The 19,067-nt window shown below is 52.6% G+C and overlaps 2 protein-coding genes across 2 annotated transcripts; both read left to right on the forward strand.

Moving 5' to 3' along the window:
- The first annotated feature begins 1,620 nt into the window (after positions 1-1,620).
- Positions 1,621-4,055, forward strand: LOC116963256 (olfactory receptor 52D1-like). The gene is given in 4 exon segments (XM_042792655.1): positions 1,621-1,647; positions 2,537-2,587; positions 3,122-3,754; positions 3,756-4,055. Coding segments are annotated over 4 exon segments (1,011 nt in total).
- An 8,919-nt stretch (positions 4,056-12,974) lies between these two features.
- LOC104359944 (ubiquilin-2-like) lies at positions 12,975-14,753 on the forward strand. Its single transcript, XM_032999377.2, has 2 exons — positions 12,975-13,326; positions 13,474-14,753. Exons 1-2 carry the CDS (start codon positions 12,975-12,977, stop codon positions 14,751-14,753), a joined length of 1,632 nt encoding a protein of 543 aa, XP_032855268.2.
- Positions 14,754-19,067: the final 4,314 nt, after the last annotated feature.

Here is a 19,067-nt window from a genome sequence, read left to right on the forward strand (position 1 = left end):
CAGGTTTGGAAAACCGAGGCGGCAGTTACAAGCTCACAGCCCGTGCGCTGCTCCGCTTCTTGGATGGATGTGGTGGCCGGGTCAGGGAGCAAACTGCTCAGGCAAATGTCCCTGAGTCAATGAATCACTAGCTTAGCAATTAATGTCCAGAGGGGCATGCATAATGGGATATTAGCCAGCTGATCAGGAAGATTTATATTTCTAACGTGGTTAAAATGTTAGCTTAATAACTCACACGAGATGTGAAACCAGAACTTCCGCACTTTGTATTTAATTTCCCACTCTTGAAAAACCTATTTTTTTTTTTTAGCTCAGCTGATGTGGTAGGCTCTCTGTAAGCGTGTTTGGATTACAAGGACCCTCTTCTGAGTAAGAGGAAGGGATTTTAACTGAAGTTTTTTCATGGCATCCCCATAACGCTTGCAAAAAAGAAATTAAATCTCAAAACCTTTGGGAGATAAGTGGAAGTCAGTGGAGTCACTGTAAGAAACACTCCTCTGTCCTCAGTGAAGGCGTGGGCAGGCTCCTCGGCTGCTTCCGTGCACTGAGAAGGAGTCAAGCCTGTGCCTGAAGTGGAGATCATGCTTCAGGTTTGTGCCGAGTCGAGCTCCAAGCATATGCTTTAAAGGAAAATGCTCTTCAGCTGTGTTTGAGTGCTTTGCTGAATAGACAGAGACAAGCACGTCTTTCATCACGAACAAAGCCTTCAGTGTTCCAAGTTGAAGTAGCCCATTTCCATTCACTTTTACTGCTGTTTACAAACAATGGTGCTTTATTAATTGTTCCTCATCTGCAGAGCTCTGTGGGTAATAAATCAGAGTAGAATGGCTTAATGATTTTACTTCATCTCGCCTCCGTCATCATAATGTCTTAGCAAATGTTAGTTAATTAATAAAAATCCCCACTACACAGACAGGCGGATAATAAATAGCACATCCCTGTAAGCTGTCCTGCCTAAAATGAGATGGTAACTCGGCAGCCAGGATGGAGTTACTGGTTGACTGATTTGCTCTCATGTGTTAGAGGGGCCTGCTGGTCCCCAAAGGTCCCTGACAGCTCCCCTGAAGGGTTGTGGCAGTCAGGAAGCTGCTGATTGCATTCCCCTGACCCCACTACAGTCTGCTCAGGGTCTCTGCAGGTTTCTAGCGGAGGAACAGTAGTTCAATAAATCCATTGCTGTCTGCTAAAATCAGAAACGAGGACAAAATCAGCTCAAAGGGTTTATAGCAGGAATATCTGCTGATCTCCAGCTCAGAGCTCCCAAATTTCTCTCCGTTGTTCACAAAAAGATAAAACAGGTCCTGGTCCCAAAGCACTTTCAGTCTTAGGGCAAGGAGGAGGGTAAAACTCACACCTCATTGTCAGGTCCCTGCTTGCCCAGGCTGGCTCCTGCACAGCCCCGGGGAACCTCTTTGGGATCCAGGACCAGGCAATGAATTTTGCAGAAGTTCCTGTGGTCGGGGGGGGGGGGGGGGGGGGGGGGGGGGGGCGGTGGTGGGTGATGGGCTGATGGGGATTCACCGAGGTTGCTTCGAGGACAACCTGAAGCTCTGCAGGGCTTGTACAATCCCTACCCAATTAGCATAGTAATAGGAAATACTCAGGGAAAACGAACTGGTGATGCCCCTGATGCTCTTCGCCACCTGCGTCAGGTAGGAGCACAACCACCCCTGCCCTGGGCTGCGCCAGGACACGCTCCGGACCCAGTGTAAACACCCAGGATCCCGGTGCTGGCTCCCTGGTGAGTTGGCTGGGTCACGGCACTGTTGTTTCGACTGGGTTTGGTGAGGTAGAGATGGATTGGAGAGACAGGGGCACGGCAGGGGTCCCTGCACGATTTATTGCGTGGTGCCACTGCCGGAGATCCGTCAACATTTCCTGGCAGCGGTTCTGGCTGCATTATCCCAACGTCCCTGCCTGAGTGGGGCACGGAGGGCACAGGACCATGCGTTTCTCAAGGGGATGGAAGCAGCATGCTTCCCCTGCTCAGTTCTTCCAGACACAGGGGATGTAAAGGGATTTCACTTGGAGCGAGAATAGACTTGTGTTCTGATACTTGAAGTGCACGGGGTGGGAGCTAGTACAGAAGTCTGTCTGTAAATTTCCCATATTCTCTAAAACTGTAGTCCCCAGTGCCAGGGAGTTTCATTATTTGTTTTGCACTGGCTCAGTAGCACCTGGCAATCCAGCAGCAGCTCGGAGCTTGGTGGTGGCAGCTCCTGACACACAGCTGGTAACTCCTCAGGGCACTGTAAATTCCTCGTTAGACCCTGGACATTTTGATAATGCCCTGCTGCTGGTGGCTTTTCACTTTTTCTCTCTGTAACTCTGACAAGAGAATTTCTGCAAGCTACCTGGGCGATCAGACACTGCTGCCTGGGGCTCTTCTGAAGCAGAGCTTTTGGGATGAAAGGGGCTCCCCCCCTGCCTCTCACTCACCTTGCTCGGGGTGGAGTGAGCTCACACACAGTTACAGACGGACCTTTCGTAGGAGTTGATACGGACTGATCAAGCTCCTTGTGTCCTGGTTTCGTAGGTAGCTTTCAAACAGCTCCGAGTCACTGAAAGCTGGGTGTCCCAGAGCAGGGTAAGCGATGCACATACCGTCTTTGTGACAGTCATCGGAGAGCAGAGAATTTTCCTTAATACATTTCCAACCCTGGAGATTTCTCAATTGCACCATAAAGGGGGGGGGGGGGGGCGTGTCACATCCAAGTATGTCAACCAGAGTAGCATTTATGCGATCACTGTTTCAAGAGTGAATCTCCCGCATATTTTGCTCTAGTTCCCAGCAGCTGAGGGCAGTTGCAGGCAAAACACTTTCCTTGCGTCAAAGACTCAGACAGCAGATACGATCGCTCCTAGTGAAGGGACCTGACTAGTGGAGGGCAACCCTGATGGGGCAAATTGCCCAATATTTAACACCTCCAGATAAAGTGTCTGTGCCACGAACAACACTAATCATGAGTTCATGATTTGTATCCCCAGTATAGTTCAGATGCTCTTAGAACCTTCCCTTCTACCATTGCACAGCTCCGGCGAGCCAGAAATGACATAAGGTTGCATCGAGCCATGTCAGGACCCAACCGGTCGGGATCTCACCTCATCTTGGTGGGGATAGTCTCCCACGTGGATCTCCATCCCAGTCTGCATGACGTACTCTGCGGCCCTTCTCGAGAACTCGGTCCTGCTGGTCACCATCGTGAAGGAGCGCAGTCTCCATGAGCCCACGTGCATCTTCCTGTGTGCGACCTGCTGTTCTCCACTGCCGCCATGCCCCAAAACCTTCAACGTCCTCTGGTCTCTGCCCACCCATATCTCTTCCAGTGGCTGTCTGGCACAGATGTTCTCCCCCTGTTCCGTTTTTGTGGCGGAGTTGGCCATTTTGCTGGCGATGGCCTCTGATGGGTGCATCGCCATTTATGACCCCCTGCGATACGCGGCCATCCTGACGTGCTCCGTCGTGGGGAAGATCGACGTGGTGGCTTTCATCCGGAGTTTCTGCATCATGCTCCCCCCCGTCTTCCTCCTCGGGGGGCTGCCCTACCACGGGCACAACGTCATGCCCCACACCTACTGCGAGGAGCACATCGGTGTGGCCCGGCCGGCCTGCGCCGGCATCTCCGTCAACATCTGGGATGGGGCAGCTGCTGGCTTCCTTTCAGCCCGTTTGGATGCCACGTCCATCGCTGTCTCCTACGGGTTGATTTTCAGGTGCCTCTGGGGGCTGCCATCCCCGCGTGCCTCCCCCAAGGGCTCCGCACACCTGCAGCTCCCACCTCTGTGCCATCACCACGTTTTACACGCCGGCCGCCTTCTCCTTCCTGGTGCACCGGTTTGGCCAGCACGTTCCTCGGTGTGTCCTCATCTCCTTGGCCAGATTCTGCGCTGTGGCGCCGCCCATGCTCAACCCCAGCATCTACGGGGTGAGAACAAGGCAGATCTGGGAGCATGTGGCTCATCTGCTCAAGCTGGGGGGCTTGGGCAGCAGGGCATGGCCAAGGCAGGTGGGAATGGGCAACCGGGCCGGTCTAGTGATGGGAGGGGTGAAATAAAACTTTGAAAAGAGGGAAACGAATGGAAGACAGTGGGGACCTGGCAAACACGGACCAGGTGGGAACGTTTTCAAAATAAGCGTGTTCAACGCCCATCAACATCCAACGCATAGCTGTGTTGCAGAACAGCTGGATGGGTTCCCAGAGGTGCTGGTGGGAAACAGCTGTTTGGGATGGCGGGAGCCAAACACCGGGGACCACCACTGTTCCCGTGTTCCTGGGATCCCCTGCGTTGTCCTCTTGGGTATTTGTACAGTTGAGGCCTTTGCAAGCAAAAATAGTTTCTGAATCATTTAGGCGCTATTGAGGATCTTATGAAACAGAAAGCATTAAAGAAGTACATATAATATGTGTGCCTGTTATCCCAGTACACCAGCGTCTCTGCTCGAGCTGGCTGTTGTCTCCATGGGATGGGAGCAGGCGTGGCTGGGGCAGTGATGCTCTCCGAAGCCCCTCAGGTCTCCTCTCTCTTGATGCCCTCCCAGAAGGCTGCAAGGACACAGAGATGGTGGGAGCACTGCTCGGCTCAGCCCAGCTCCCCGGCTGTTGGCACCGCAGCCAGCCGTCGCCTGGGGCAGCCGGAGAGCATGGAGGTAGCTTGCCAGGACCCGAGGTGATCAGGTCTTGGTGTCCTTCCCCGCCTAAGAGGGGGGGCTGTAGGCTTTGCTGCCAACACGGTGGGTTTGCTTCCCTGCTGCTCCTCCGCGCTGTGCTGTGGGCAAGGATGGGAAGACCTGCTGGCTTCTGGCTGGGCTGGGCACTTCGGGGTGAACGGGGGGTCAGCGGTCACGGGAGACATCCCGGTCCCGTTTTAGCATCTCTGTCTCTGGACTCCCAGGACACGCGCAGAGCCAGCCGGGCTGCCAAGTGCGGGGAAAAGCCCTGCTAGCTAACGTCGGATGGAACTGAAGTACAACACGTTTGCACAGAGAAGTGTCCCTGATCCCACACTGGGGGTAACTGAGCCAAGTCCAGCAGGATGAGGGCCTCCAGCCCCCCAAACCTCCTCTCCTACCGTTTCCACAGAGGTCCTTCTTGGGGCAGCCAGCTGGGGAGGAAACTGGGAGCAAATCTTGATATCACATCAGCTGTGGTAATAAAAATATGACTACCTGTCATCAGTAACCTGTCATCAGTACTCTTCTTTCAAGTATCTCAAAGTGTTTTGCAAATATTCATATTCCTACTAGTAACACCAGTAAGCTGGTCATTAGTATATTTTCTCTAGTAGGGCCACAGCTACTGAAAAAGGGATGTGCCTAAGGGTGAGGAGGATGGCAGGGGTTACTAGAGAAATACAGGCATGGCCAGTGACATAACACTTACATTGGTGAAAGCTGAGATAATGGTTTTGAAGCCTGTGTAGTGGTGCTAGCAAATACAAGAACCATCCCTTTTCTCTCTCTCCCTCTTGGTTTGAATTTCTAGGCCCCTCCTCCATCCCTTTTCTGCACCCAGAATGGGCTCGCTAGTGTAATTCCAGGGTGATCCGTTGCGTGGACCGGTCTTGCAGGCTTTGGGACCGAGCTGCAGGACCATGTGGATGGACCACGGGCCCGTGTCCCCCCGTTCCTGGTGTCATGCCGCAATGAAAGGGCAGTTTTACCAGGGAGTGCCTCCTCTCTGCCCCGTTTTCAAGGAAAAAGGAGATGGTTTGGGTCTGTGAAAGGAGCAAAGGGCAGAGGTGCCTTCCCAGAGCCTGACTGTGCCTGTGGGGTGGAGATGGAAAATGTCCCTGTTTTCAGGACTTCTGCCTTGACACAGTCACCTGAGGAAGTATTTCTGATGCATCTCTGCTGACAAAGTTTTGCTGAATATTACAGACACCTCAGGCAACCCCAAAATCTCCAGCGCACCTCAAACCTCTTTATATTGCGGTACCCATTTCAATTCAGACTTTTGCCTGTGAATATTTCCATTCACAATTTCGACTGCAGATTCATCCCATCCAGAGCTGTTGGGAACTGGACTCAGGCAAGTGGAAATCAGCAGGTCTGGATAATGCGTGCCTGGGGGGGTCCAGAAGAGCTGATGGGGGAGCCACCGGGCCTGCAAGTCTTCCTCAAGTATTGCCATGCTTAGCAAAACTATTGGAAAAAAAAAGAAAAAACAAAACCCTTTCTGACATGTGCTGATATTAAAAAGGTGAAATGGGATTACTGAAGAAATTTGAAACTGCTTAGTTTGACATTAGCTCCAAATAAAATAATGGAAAAGTGAATATGAGACTTGATCAATAAAGTGTAAAAAGGGCAAGAATGTAATTAATGGCAATCAGTACTTATTCTTTTCTGTTTAGCTTCCGCAGAATCATATCATTTCATTTTCTGATGACTTCCACATTTGGGTAATAAAGTTACCTGAAGGTTGAATACAACAGTGAGTATTTTTTAATTTTCACAACGTTGTGATATATACCTCATTATAGCAAGCAAACAAACAAATAAATAATAAGTAAAGCAGATGTCAATGGAGTTTGGCTAGCTGCAAAGTCTTATTCCAGTGACAGCCCCCCATTGAGAACTAGTTTTCCACATATTCCCGGGGTGATTCAGTAGCGATTGATTGGATGCTGGGTCCGATGCTGTATATGATTGTTACCAGTTGTGTAGAAGCAAGTATAAAATCATGGCTAATGAGGTTTTTAGATGATGCAAAGACAGCTAATTTAACAGAGGCGAATGCAAAGTCATACTCCTAGGGAGGAGGGGTACGGGCTGTACCAGAGAAGGGGGCTGCAGCCCCCGCGGAGGCGGCTCCAGAGGAACGCGGGCATCCGAGGGAAGGAGCGTGTTGGCGAGGGCACCTTGGGTGATGCTCGGCCAGTGGTCAATGTGGGGGTCCCAGCGTGTTCCCGTAGCTCTGTGTGTGTGGGGGGTGGTGGCCAATTCAGGTCCATGTTCCCCTCAGCTTGTTCTCAAACTCTTCACCCTGTCCCGCGGGCCACATTTTTAAAAACGTATGGTGAGCTGGGAGAGTCCCTCCATGCATGCGGCTCTCGGTGGCATGGGGAGGGACCAGGGGAGGCTGGAGGCTGCTGGGTTCGAGGAGAAGTCCTGCTCCTTGCCCCAGCATACACCAGCGATGCCCAGTCCCCGTGAAACACCTCTCCCACCCCTGCAGTAACGATGGGGAAAAGATGAGGGGGAGAAAATCAGGAGAAACCAGCACTTTGGTCCAACTTTCCTCAGCCACGATAATGACTGAGAGCTGGTTCACAGTCCCCTTTCAATGAAAATGAAAGCAAATCATCTTACAGATGCTTTATGGTGTTATGAAGAGGGTGAAGGTGGGTGATTGCAGCAGTCCTCTGTGGTGTTAAAGGCCATGAAAAATAAGCCTTTGGTCCCAGGAACTGCTGGGGATCAAGACAAGCTCCTCTGAATGTCAGCTGAGCAGATGGGAGGCCATCTGGTGACTTCAGGTGAGATGTGGGGTGCCAGCTTGAAACTAAGAAGCACAGTCTTCCCCCAATGGTGGGATATGAACAGGTGAGTTCCCTTTATCTGTTTTACCATTTCTGTCATCAAATATGCTTCTCCTGGTCTGATGAATCAAGAAGAGCAAAACTCCGTGTTTTGAGTCACAGAAATCTTTGGCTCATGAGCACCATCTGGAGAGCTTCCTCTACATAAGTACAACAGAGGAGTCTAAAACATCTGCCTGGTATTGCAGCTCTTTATCAGAAGAAATGGGAAAGAAGTGTTCCTTTTCTGTTTCTTCTTGCGGTTTGAGATGGGGTGGGGACGGGTGGAAGCAGAGTGAGCTGTCTCCCGGGTGCGGGTCCCCCAGCCCCTGCAGCCCCTTGTTCGTGGCCGGGGCAGGAGACTGGCGAGTTGTTTGTGCTGAGGGAGCAAGTTCCCAGGCTTTTAGGGAGGTGCAGAATCTGTGGAAGGGTTGAAGTTAAAATTACACCCGCTGTGTCACTGCCAAAGGCTCAGCAACCACCACCGTTTTGATGGTTTGCAAACAAGAAGTTTTGGTGTTTGTAGGGTGGTTGCCTATACCCACAGGTGAGTTATGGCGTGTGCTGTGCTTAGTGCAGGTTCATGTGGAAGGAGACGTTTAATCTAAAAACCTGCAGGAGTGAACCTGCTGGCTAACACAGACGGGAGGGCGATCTCGGCGGTGGTCACGGCGCAGGGTGTTGAAGCTGCCCTGCCCTTGCTGAAGGCAGAAATGGGCAGCTGAAAACCCTCCCAGAGCAGCAGGAAAGTGCAGAGAGGGCTGGATCCATGGAGCTGCTCCAGCAATTCGGATCTGTTAGGCAGGGGTGCTTTAGTGCAGCCTCTGAGGGCTGGGCCGTACCCCAAGGGATGCTCTGTCCGGTGCAACATGTGCCCAGAGAATAAAGCACATCTGACCAGAGACATTTTAGAGTAAAGATCTCTAGAAAACATCCATTGCTGGGCTCAGTGGAGGATAAGCTGGTGGCTTTTGGCCTGGCTGACCTATCTGGGGCTTGTACCAATCCAGGCTGTTTTAGCCTTAAAAGGAATTTCTAGGGAGGAGCAGGTTAATGTCAGTCTTGCAGTGCAGTCTGGGGGTGGGCTTGCTCGTGGTGAGAGCGGTGCTGCAATCCTGCTTTCTGGTGTGGGGTCTGTGTTTTAAAAGATAGCAAAAAAATCTGGAGGGGGAGGGAGGGAGAACAGGCACATTATTCAAGTGCTGGAGAAAATACTTGATCTATAAAGGGTGCAAAACATATTAATTTTTAAAGAGCTGTAGAGGCATCTTCATTTCAGGGTGGAAGTCTCAGGAGAAAACATCTGATGCTAAGGATCATTGTAATGTCCTTGAGAGGGATGAATTTGAATGAATGGAAAATGAGGCCAGACACATTCTGATTAGAAAGAAAAGCTTTCTTTTGAATAATGAGAATAATTAACTGCTGTAAGAAGCTCATGAGAGCAACAGTAGATTTTCCAGCAGTGACTATACCCATCTATATATGCCCATGTGGAGAGTGGAAGTTATTGGGTACAAAGTTGTTTTCTCAGCGAGATCTTTGGCTTCCAGAGTGCTGGAGGACGGAGAAGCAGTCTGCATGCCTGGGTGGCCTCCAGCTCTATAAAGGTGCACGCTCGCAGTGTGATAATTTGTGGTATTTCTGAGATGCCCCTGCCCATTCTCTTTGGAAGGGCGCTTCTAAGCAAGGATAGATGCTGCTGGCACTTTGAAGTCAGATATGTCATCTTGTCTAGTGCTTGGCGATGAGGCTTGTTGGCAGCCACAGTGCCTGTCCCGCCTCTTCCCCATCACCCTGCCCCATCTGTGTTCCCCTTCCCATCACTCGTGGCGATGCCACTGGAGGAGACCAGGCCCTGCTCCCTCCTCCCAGGATCCTGACCTCCACCACCTCATGGTCCCCGTGGCCAAGGCTGCTCCAACATTCCCATTCCTGATCAGTTCATCCTTGTTTCAAATGGTCAGGTCCAGCAGAGCCCCTTTACTCGCTGGCTCCTTCCCCACCTGGGCCAGGAAGCTGTTGTCCATGTATCTACAGATCTCCTAGGTTGCTTGAGCCCTGCTGTATCGTCCTTCCAGCAGATATCAGTGCCAACTTTGAGCAGCGAGCAACCCTGAAAATGTCCCAGGAAGGAAAAAAGTGAGATTGGTTGGGAAATTCCATCCTTCTGGTTTTCATTCCCAGATTTATTTGTCTCCTGGCTCACCAGAGGAGAGGCACTACCTGGGCACACATTAATATAGGCATCAGAAATAAACCTGGGCTGCGAACCAGAAGGAATTTCCCAACTGTTAGACAACCAGGCTGCTCCAAGTGGTGTAGCAGGAGCGAGCTGGGCAAACTCCTTTGGAACGCGGCGCCGAGCTGCAAAGCGGGGCGGGTGTGTGAGGGTGAGGCAGGGTGAGTTCACGCGCCCGGGAGAGCCCCGTCACACGCTGCTCGGACCCGGGTCCCCTCAACGTGGACCCTGTGCCCTTGCACTTGGGTGCAGCACCCACGGCACCGGAGCTCTGCCTGGGGCAACGTGCCGGGGGAGATATCTCAGGGCGGTGTCGGCTCCAGGGTGTCGGTCTTCCCCGCATCCCACTGGTGCCCACAGCGGAGCGGGAGGACCATTCCCGTTCCTCCTGTCCGTGCTCTGAGACCCAACCAACCCCGAAAAACGGCGATCGACCCGCCGTCGCTATATATTTAGCACCATTTTCCCATCACTTCTCAGGGAACTGGAGCCAGAGCTGCGGCCAGTGGTGGCGAGAGGGCTGGGGGGTCACCACGCAGAGGGACGGGCGCCCCGTGCCACCGCCGCTGCGCCCAGCGGGGATGGGACGGGGGGGGGGGGGTGTCGGTGGCAGCGACGGAGGGGACGGGTCGCGGCGGGAGGGAGCGACCCGGCGTCGGTGCGCCGGTGTGCGTGCCAGCGTGTTCTGGCCAAACCAAATAACTGCAGAGGAGCTCTTTGTTACTGCAAACAGGAGCGCCGGGGCTCTGGAAGCGCTCTGCTCTTGGCATGCTGTCTGGAAACAGAAACTGTACCACGTCCTTCGGGGAGCGAGCACGTGGCACGATTGGCTGATAGGAGGTAAACGCTCTGCCGATAGATCAGAGGATTTTTGATGAAAAGAAAGCTTCTGTAATTTAGAGAATTAATATCAACATCAAATAACCTGAAAGCTGTGAAAAAAAGGCTAAACAAATGAAGCTGTTGTTCTGGTATGCACCTGGATTTTTATACTGGCTCCAGGAAAGTTGTTCTTTGAATTTTGCAGATGAAGAAATTAAGCACCAACCTGGGGACTGTGAAAACTTTTTCTCCAAGCGTCACACAAACAAGAAATAAAAGATGGATGCTAAGACAAATTTACCTCATTTTGGCTTTGTTTTGAAACAAACATCATCTCTCTCATCTGGGTGAAGGAGAGATGTGCTCTGCTAATGGTGCTGGAGTGCGTTTGCTTTGTGAGCATGGAATTGAACGTGGCTGTTGTTAAAGCAGCATCCACAAGGATGGTGCAAAGTGTATTGAAACCGCACAGCCCACGTAACCTTTATCTGGGAACATCTGCACCAGGGCAGTCTCGGGGATAACATTAAGATAAGCCCTGAGTGATGGTGTTTCCCAGTTGAAAAGCTCGGGATGAAGAGGGGGGATATTTCCTTCTCAGAGAGCTGGGGTGTCAGGAAGGCGGCACAGCACTGGTAGGAGCCTGCAAGAGGAGAGGGCTGGCCCGAGGTGTGGGTGCTCAGGTGTCACGTGGAATGGTTAAGGCAGAAAATCTGAGTGATAATCAATTCACCACTATCAGTCCCATTGGGTTCAATATACTAAACTGTTACGATTCAGACACACTAATAGTGGACGGCACCTTCAGTCCAGTCGTGCTCACGGACCAGCACGGCCACTCTTTGGTCGCGTTCGGTGAGAAACCGAAACGACGAGCTACTTAAACGGTACAGTTTATTTAAGTGACAGATATAGAGGTCCTTATGATTGCCGGTGATAAATACACTGTCTGCAAAGCACGTGCAAATAAGAGAATATATAAAGAGCGCAACAGAATTATAACAATACAGCCAGGCTATAAAATTGGAAAGGAGACTTTCTAGAAAGATTTCTAAGCTCTTAAGTCTTACCCAAAGGCATCCCTATAGAGGGAAAGAGAGGCTCAGCCCATCAACTGGCCCCAGAAGTTCATACGATGATGCCTTCCCCCACCTTCCTTGGGCTAATTTTATACTATTTTTTACCTTCAAGGTGGAGTTTGAGTGACTCTAGTCATAAATACTTTTATTAGGATTGGAGTAAAATTCTCTTGCACTACAGTTAAAGGTATAAATTACGAAAATTCAGGGCTCAGACTCAAAGAGGAGCGGTCGCACCTTGGAGGCAGGCAGCCTTTGGGATGGAGGTGTGTTTTGGTATTCTAATGACATTCTAATGAGCAAAGCTCACACACAGGACAGCATTGCATCCAAATCCAACAGGAGGTTGGCTCAGGGTGGCCAGCGTGCAGCTTATCAGGTCTGTAGCACCAGCTCGTTCCCGTACCTGCTGTACCATCACGGGGAGGGACCCTGAGCTCTCCAGCCCGCTTCGCTCCCCGTGGTGCTTTGCAAGCGATATCGCCCCGGGAATCGCCGGTGACGTGGTGGATCCTTCACACACCAGCTGCAGCTGTATCTTACCCTAGACGCCTTTTGATTTCATACCTTTCCTTAATGTGTGAACAATGCTGTACTTTGGTCATTTTAGTAATTATTCCACAGCAGGGATGGTAGAAAAACCACCAAAGGACCCAACGGGTGATGGGCCTGGGATGGAAACCTGGCAGGAGGGGGGTGTTCACTGAGACAGGGGTGCAAGGGCTGGAGTGGAGAGGGTCAGTGCCAGGGGGGGCTTTGCAATGGGGTTGGCAACACCGGCCTGCGAGCGGCCAGGCGCGGTGGTTGTCCTCAATGGAAATGGTCCTGGAGTCCCCTGAGCCCCGATTGTCCCATGTCGTGGCCCTCCCCGTGCCCCAGGGACTGGGTTGGCCGGGGACCGTGGAGGCGAGGAAGCCCAAGCTCAGCTCCAAGGGAGGTCCCCCCTCTCCAGGCCATTGCTGCTCCTTCTGACATCAGCGGTGATGTCACAGTCCAGGGATGGTTCCATCACGACCACCTATGTGGGCAGGAGGCCACAGCAGGACAAAGATCATGGGGGCACTGCTTGGGTGGTGAGCGAGCAGAGCAGCTGTGCAACATCTGGCTGGTACGTACACTCGATCTGCATTGCGGGGAGAGGCGGTCCTTGTCCCTGTGTCACTGCTCCCTCCCGTCAGCTGCCACCATCGCAGGAGGAGCAGCCACCCCCAGTCTCAGCTGGCAGCCACTGCCCCTCCTTGCTTCTCAACCTCCTGCCCGCACCTCTGCTTTTCAACAGACCAAAGCACTGTCCTGGTCTCAGAGACACCATGTCTGAAAGCAAAAGGGCAGCGGAGACCAGTCAACCTGTTGTCACCATGGATTCCTCAAATATCATCAACGTTACTGTGAAGACCTTCAAGCAGAAGGAGAAATTTGAGGTTGCTCAGAGCAGCACCATCCAGGAATTTAAGGAAGAAGTTGCCAAGCGTTTCAAAACATCCCCTGATCTACTGGTCCTGATATTTGCTGGGAAAGTCCTCAAGGATCAAGACACTTTGAGCCAGCACGGAGTTCACAGTGGGGTCAAAATCCATGTGGTCATCAGGTCCCCAAAGAACCCAGAGGACATCCTGTCTGATCAAGAAAGAGTGACCACCGTGATGCGACCTCCCAGGCACAGTAATTCCAATTTATTCTACTTGGGAAGCATAGCTGATGTGCAAAATCCGTGCTTGATCCATGGTAACTTGCCTGAGCTGTTGACCTCCAGCCAGGAAATAGTGGCTCAGACCATGGAGGACCTCTTGTCCAGGATCCTCAGTTCAGGCCTGGATCTGAACGCCATCAACAACAACGCGTTTTTGCTGGGGTTCCTCCTCGGGGTCACGGGCGTACATCTCCTAGGCCTGGACTCAACAGACATGTTGGACTTGGAGCGTAGCATTCAAGAACAAGATGTGTCCGCACACGGCTTGAGAGGCGAGATGATGCAGAGCACATTCATGGAGAACATCCTTGACAATGCTGATCTTGTCAGGGACCTCCTCATGTCCAACCCTCAGATGCAGCAGCTGGCTGAAGAAAACCCCGAGATCGGTCAGATTCTCACCAACCCACATACTACCAGAGAAATATTAGAGGCCTTCAGCAGCCCTGCCGTAATGCAAGAGATGATAAGGAATCACGATGTGGCCATGAACAACCTCGAAAGCATCCCCGGGGGGTACAGTGCTCTGGAGCAGCTGTACAGGGAAATTGAGGAGCCCATCTTGGATGCTGTGCAGGCACAGCTGGGCAACAACCCGTTTGCTTCCCTGAACAGTAACTCACCCCCGAGCGGACCCAGGCTACCAGCCCATACTGAAAACCGGACGCCGCTACCCAACCCTTGGGCTCCACAGCCCGACAGAGGCAGCGATAATGCAGATGACTCTGACAGCCAATTTGTCAGCAGCAATGCAGGCGAAGGTTTTATCTCGCCGAGTGTGGGTACGGCAGCCGGCGCAGTGGTACCCAACGCGGGGCAGGCTCAGAGCGTGGTTCAGCAGCTGACAGGAGACCCAGACCTCATGCACGAGCTAGGAACTGCGCTGACGAACCCCAGCAGCCCAGCACAACTGCTGCTGAATAGCCCTCATCTATCCAGCGATGAAAATTCTCTACCTCCAGATCAATGGGCGCAGCAGCTGCCACCGGAGATGGAGAACGCTGAGATTTCATCCTTGCTGAGAAACCCCAGAGCGCTGCAGGCGTTGCTACAGGTCCAGCTGGGATTGCAGACCCTCTCAGTAGAAGTACCAGATTTTATCCTTTGTTTGAAGGAGTCACATGTGGAGCTGGATCTGGAGAGCATGGACTACTCGGCACCAAGCAGTGAGTCTGAGGAGGATGTGATTTTGGTGTCAGATGAGGAAGAAGCAGAGGGTCAGAGGGAGGCGGATGAGGAGGCACCACAGGTCAGATTTAAGAAACAAATGGAGCAGCTCAGTGCCATGGGCTTCCAGGACCAAAGTGCAAACTTGCAGGCACTGATTGATGCAGAAGGAGAGATCAATGCAGCAGTGAAGATACTGTCAAAAGCACCATCATCGAGCAAGGTACCGTAACTGGCTCATCCAAATGAACCCGTCGCAGTACCTCATTTGTTGATTGTTGTGTTTCAGGCTCATCGCACAATAAAAACAGCGGGGTGCACATTAAGAAGTTGTGTGCTGTAACATTCTTCTATCCATGAGAATGAATTTCCTCTTAGCTGCAAGGGTTTCTCGCATTCAAACGCAACAGGCGTGAGGACCTTTCTGTGCTCTGAGACTCAGCACAGGCCCTACCTGAATGTGGTGCTGCCCCTTTACAGACAGAGCCTGCGATCCAGGTGTGTACACAGGGAGAAAAACACGTCAGGAAAAGACAGCAGAGAGGGAAAACAGGCTTTTTTACAGGTTAAGAACTGAGATCTAGAGATGCCGAAGACCAGATGATAAATGAGCTTGCCTCCCATTTGGACTCCAAAACCAACAGTGGTACTTTGACAGCTTTTTTTTTTTTTTTTTTTTTTTTTTTTTTTTTCTGAAATTTGGTCCTAAAGAAGAGAGACAGGGAGTATCCTTTCCTCAACCGAGCAAATGCTGTTTTAAAAGACAATCTCATTTCTGCCACTGCTTCTCCTACGGGAGTAAAGTCCATGAGGCTTATGGTACCCGTCAGTGATGCCCAGTTCTCCACCCGTCCTATCATCTCGCTGCCTTCCTGCTCCTCACCCGTCCCCTCTGCCCTGCCACCTAAACTATGAGTCTCCTCCTTCCTGCTCTGGGTTTCCCCCTCTTTTCTTCTGCAAGTGTTTTCTCTCCCAGGATCCTTCCCCTACAATATGTCCAGTGAGAGGTTTTCTACCTGTTTCTTTCACCTCCTCCTCCACCTGGTCCATTTACAGTTCTTTAGCCATTATTCTTGTGCCAAATTCAGACTTTTTCTGTCCTGTCTCTCCTTGCTATTTTGCGTCTTGTTCTTTCTTTCTCCCCACACCCTCCTTTTTCACCTCTCAGGAGGCAATTGGAGGGTTGGTCCTGGGGACACGGGCTTGGTGCTCAGCAGACTGTGGCTGGAAAAAGCCCCTCTCTCACAACAGACCCCAGCAGCCGGGCTTCACCCGACCCGCTGTGATAAAGCGAATTCCCTGTGAGAGCATCAGCCCCTGGCAGGAACAGACGAGCTGATCTCGGTCATGGCCTCCGTTTGCTGACGGGCGAAAGCTTCAGCCTCAGGATGCTGGTCTCAGGGATGCAGGTTATCCCGGGGACGGTGATCCCGGGCTCGCCGGGTCTCCACGCAGCAGCCGTGGCCTGAGGACCATCAGCTGCACCAAGTCGAGACTTTGCAAACTCCCTGGTTAAAACTGCCACCAAGGCTTCAGGATCGTGCTGCCGGGAAACACCTCGGCTTTGTGCCCTGCTCGAGCACGCGGATGACAACGCCTGCCCCTGGGGTCATACGAGGCTGGACACGCGTGCAGAGCCTCTGCGATCTGGGCTGGGCTCTTTGCCCAAGTGCCGTGGTTTAGGCCTGGTTGGCAGCCAACCACAATGCAGCACCTCTCTCTCCCTTCCCCTCCGGCAATGAGAAGGGACAGAGAGCCAGGCTTGGGGTTCAAGATAGGACTGGGATGGGGGAAAATCCCCCTTTTATGATCACGAGCAAAAGGCAGACTCGTTAGGGGAAGAAAAAAAGAACATACATTTATTACAGACACTAACAACACATAACAGAGTAGGACAGTGAGAAGCATTGCCACATCTTGAGAACACCTTCCCCCCACCCCTCCCTTCTTCCCGGGCTCAGCTCTGCTCCCGATATCTCTACCTCCTCCCCCAGTGGCGCAGGGGCAGGGAATGGGGGGTTCAGTCAGTGCTGCCACTTCCCTTCTCTTCGGTGAGGGGAGTGTCCAAAACTTGTTACCCCCTGCTCCGTCGTGGTCCCCCTCTCACAGGAGACAGTCCTCCACAAACTTTCTCCGACTTGAATTCCTCCCATGGGCCGCAGCGTTCCCCACACTGCTCCGTCATGGGTCACTAACTTCCTCCGACTGGATTCCTTCCCACGGCTGCAGCCCTTCCCGAGCTGCTCCGGTGTGGGACTCCCCCGCATGCTGCAATCCTCCCAGCACTGAATTACAGCAGCGGGGGCTGCCTTTTCCCATGAGACCCCGGCCTTCTTCGGGCACAGAACCTTGATTATGCCGAGCAGGAGCAACAGGCCATAAATCAATGTCTGCTCCACCGCAGATCTCCATGGGTGGCAGGGGGGGCCGCCCTGCCTCTCACCACAGGATACAGGGGGGTCTCTGCTCCGGCACACCTCCCCCCTCCTTTCTTCCTCCGTTCCTCCACTGACCTTGGTGTTCACGCAGCTGCAGCAACTCCTCACCAGTCCCACTGCCCGTCACCACGTCCCTTCTTAAATACGTTATCGCAGAGGTGCAGCTGATTGGCTCAATTTCTCAAACAGAAGTGGAGCTGACGTGGAGCTGGGGGAGCTTCGAGAAGCTTCTCCCAGGGGGCCGCCCCGATAGCCCCCTCCCCTGCCACCAAAAAACTCCACCACTCACTCAACCCAGGACACCAAGGCTGATGCTGGGGCTGAGGTCAGTGTGGGTGGTAGACACCAAAACGTAGGGCTCGAGATGGGAGTTGTGCACCCAGCCTCTCTCTGCACCCCGCGGAGGCCTTGGCGTGGCTCCGCTGTCGTGCAGGGGAGCCCAGCACCACTGGAGATGCCCGCGGGCATCTGAGGCATCGGCACAGGGCTGGTGGAGGTGACGCAGGACCTACAAGACACCTGTGTCCCACCAGGTCAGTGGCTGGAGATGAGGAGGAACGGCATAGGGCATCACCTCAGGAAATGCGTTCAAAATTGGTGGAGCATTTACACACAAAATATTATACGAAACAAAAGGTTAAAATGTGTTTAAAGTGGCAATTTTTTTTAGTACTTTTTTTGTAACTGAAACCTTAAAACTGCTTGAATTTGAAGCACAAGAATTTTAAAGTAAGACTTTGTTCCATCAGTTATTTTGGTAAACCTGGGAGGAACTCATGACACATGAAGAAATCACTGAATGTAGATTATTTTTTTTTTGGCATTTTTTGCCAAGAGAGATTGGACCAGATGATCCTTGAGGTCTCTTCCAACCTACTATTCTATGATTCTGTGATAGTTTTTTTTTTTTTTCCCACAAAAACTAACTCCTGACTTTGCTCAGCTTCTGCATGGCGTTTCTGGTGTAGTTTGGCTGTTGCTGGAGGACCGTGGTCCCTCACAGCCTGTGTAGCAGGGAGCGTAAGGACCATTTGTGCTCGCAGGACAGCATGAGCTCTGCCGCTGCTTTCACGTCCTTCTCTCTTCTTGTCCGCGGGGGCAGCTGGGCTGATAAACTTCAGCTGTTTACCTTGTTAGCAAGCTGCTCCTCATCCCCTGGAGCTGGGCTTTTTTAAAGGTGCCTGAAGGCACGGGTGCACTGCCGGGAGCCTGGCAGGCGCAGAACAGCAGGCCCCGTGTCTGGGATGCTCACCACGCTCCGAATCAGGGGGCTGATCCAGCCCTGGGCACTGCCAGCTCCTGTGTTGGGGAGCAGGAGAGAGTCTGCTGGCTCTGGCTGCAACACCCCCCCCCCCACCCCGGGGAAATGCTGTGCTGCCCATTCGTGCCGGCGGCCGAGCTCTGGCGTTCCCTGGCACTGGCTCCTGCCCTGGCAGCAGCGGCGGACGGTTCCAGGCACACCTCACCCCTCCAGCCTGGCCGAGGCAACGAACGTCCTCTGCCCCACGTCACCCGGGGGAGCACCGACGGTGCTTTTTTTAGGTGCCCGAAGCAGCGAAGCCGCTGCAGCATCGATGCGTCCTGCAGCACTTCGGCAGCCTGCGGCTGGCCCTGGGCTCTGCCACAGCCAGGCAGCACGGATCCTAAACCAGCCTTGGCACAGTGGCACTTGTGCCGCGGGGGCTTTATGCGTGTCGAATGCTGTCCTCCACAACTGCCCTTGTGAAATTTATTTCTTTTTCTGGACCGAATCTTCCTGTGTTTCTGCAGGTGTGGGCGTGCTGCTGAGCCTGCGACGTCCGCAGCTGCCTCTGCTTGGAGGCTAACGTGTACTGAAATGATTCAGCCTGCGGAGAATAGTTTCTACAGGCTAATTTATTTCTAGCCCTATGTATGGTGAGATTCCTGAGGGGCTGATGGGAGGGGTGGTCACCGACTGATCTGGGGACCAGGGGCAGTGGCCAGTCATTCAAGGAGGGCTCCTAAGCCCCAAACTTTTCCTCCCATCCCCTCGAGGAGCCCAGCCCATGAATTGCCTATCTCATTGCAATGGGGAAACTCTTCCAAATTCCTCCTCTTGCATTAATCACCAAGAGTGTTATGCATCA

The sequence above is a fragment of the Tyto alba genome, unplaced genomic scaffold (genome assembly GCF_018691265.1).
Source record: "Tyto alba isolate M040663 unplaced genomic scaffold, T.alba_DEE_v4.0 Super-Scaffold_2, whole genome shotgun sequence".
NCBI lineage: Eukaryota > Metazoa > Chordata > Aves > Strigiformes > Tytonidae > Tyto > Tyto alba.

Bases quoted from the DNA above. Each gene is read 5' to 3' on its own strand.
- LOC104359944 (XM_032999377.2), top strand. From the start codon at position 12,975: ATGTCTGAAAGCAAAAGGGCAGCGGAGACCAGTCAACCTGTTGTCACC. The intron at 13,327-13,473 runs GTAATTCCAATT...TCCTCAGTTCAG, and splicing joins GATGCGACCTCCCAGGCACA to GCCTGGATCTGAACGCCATC.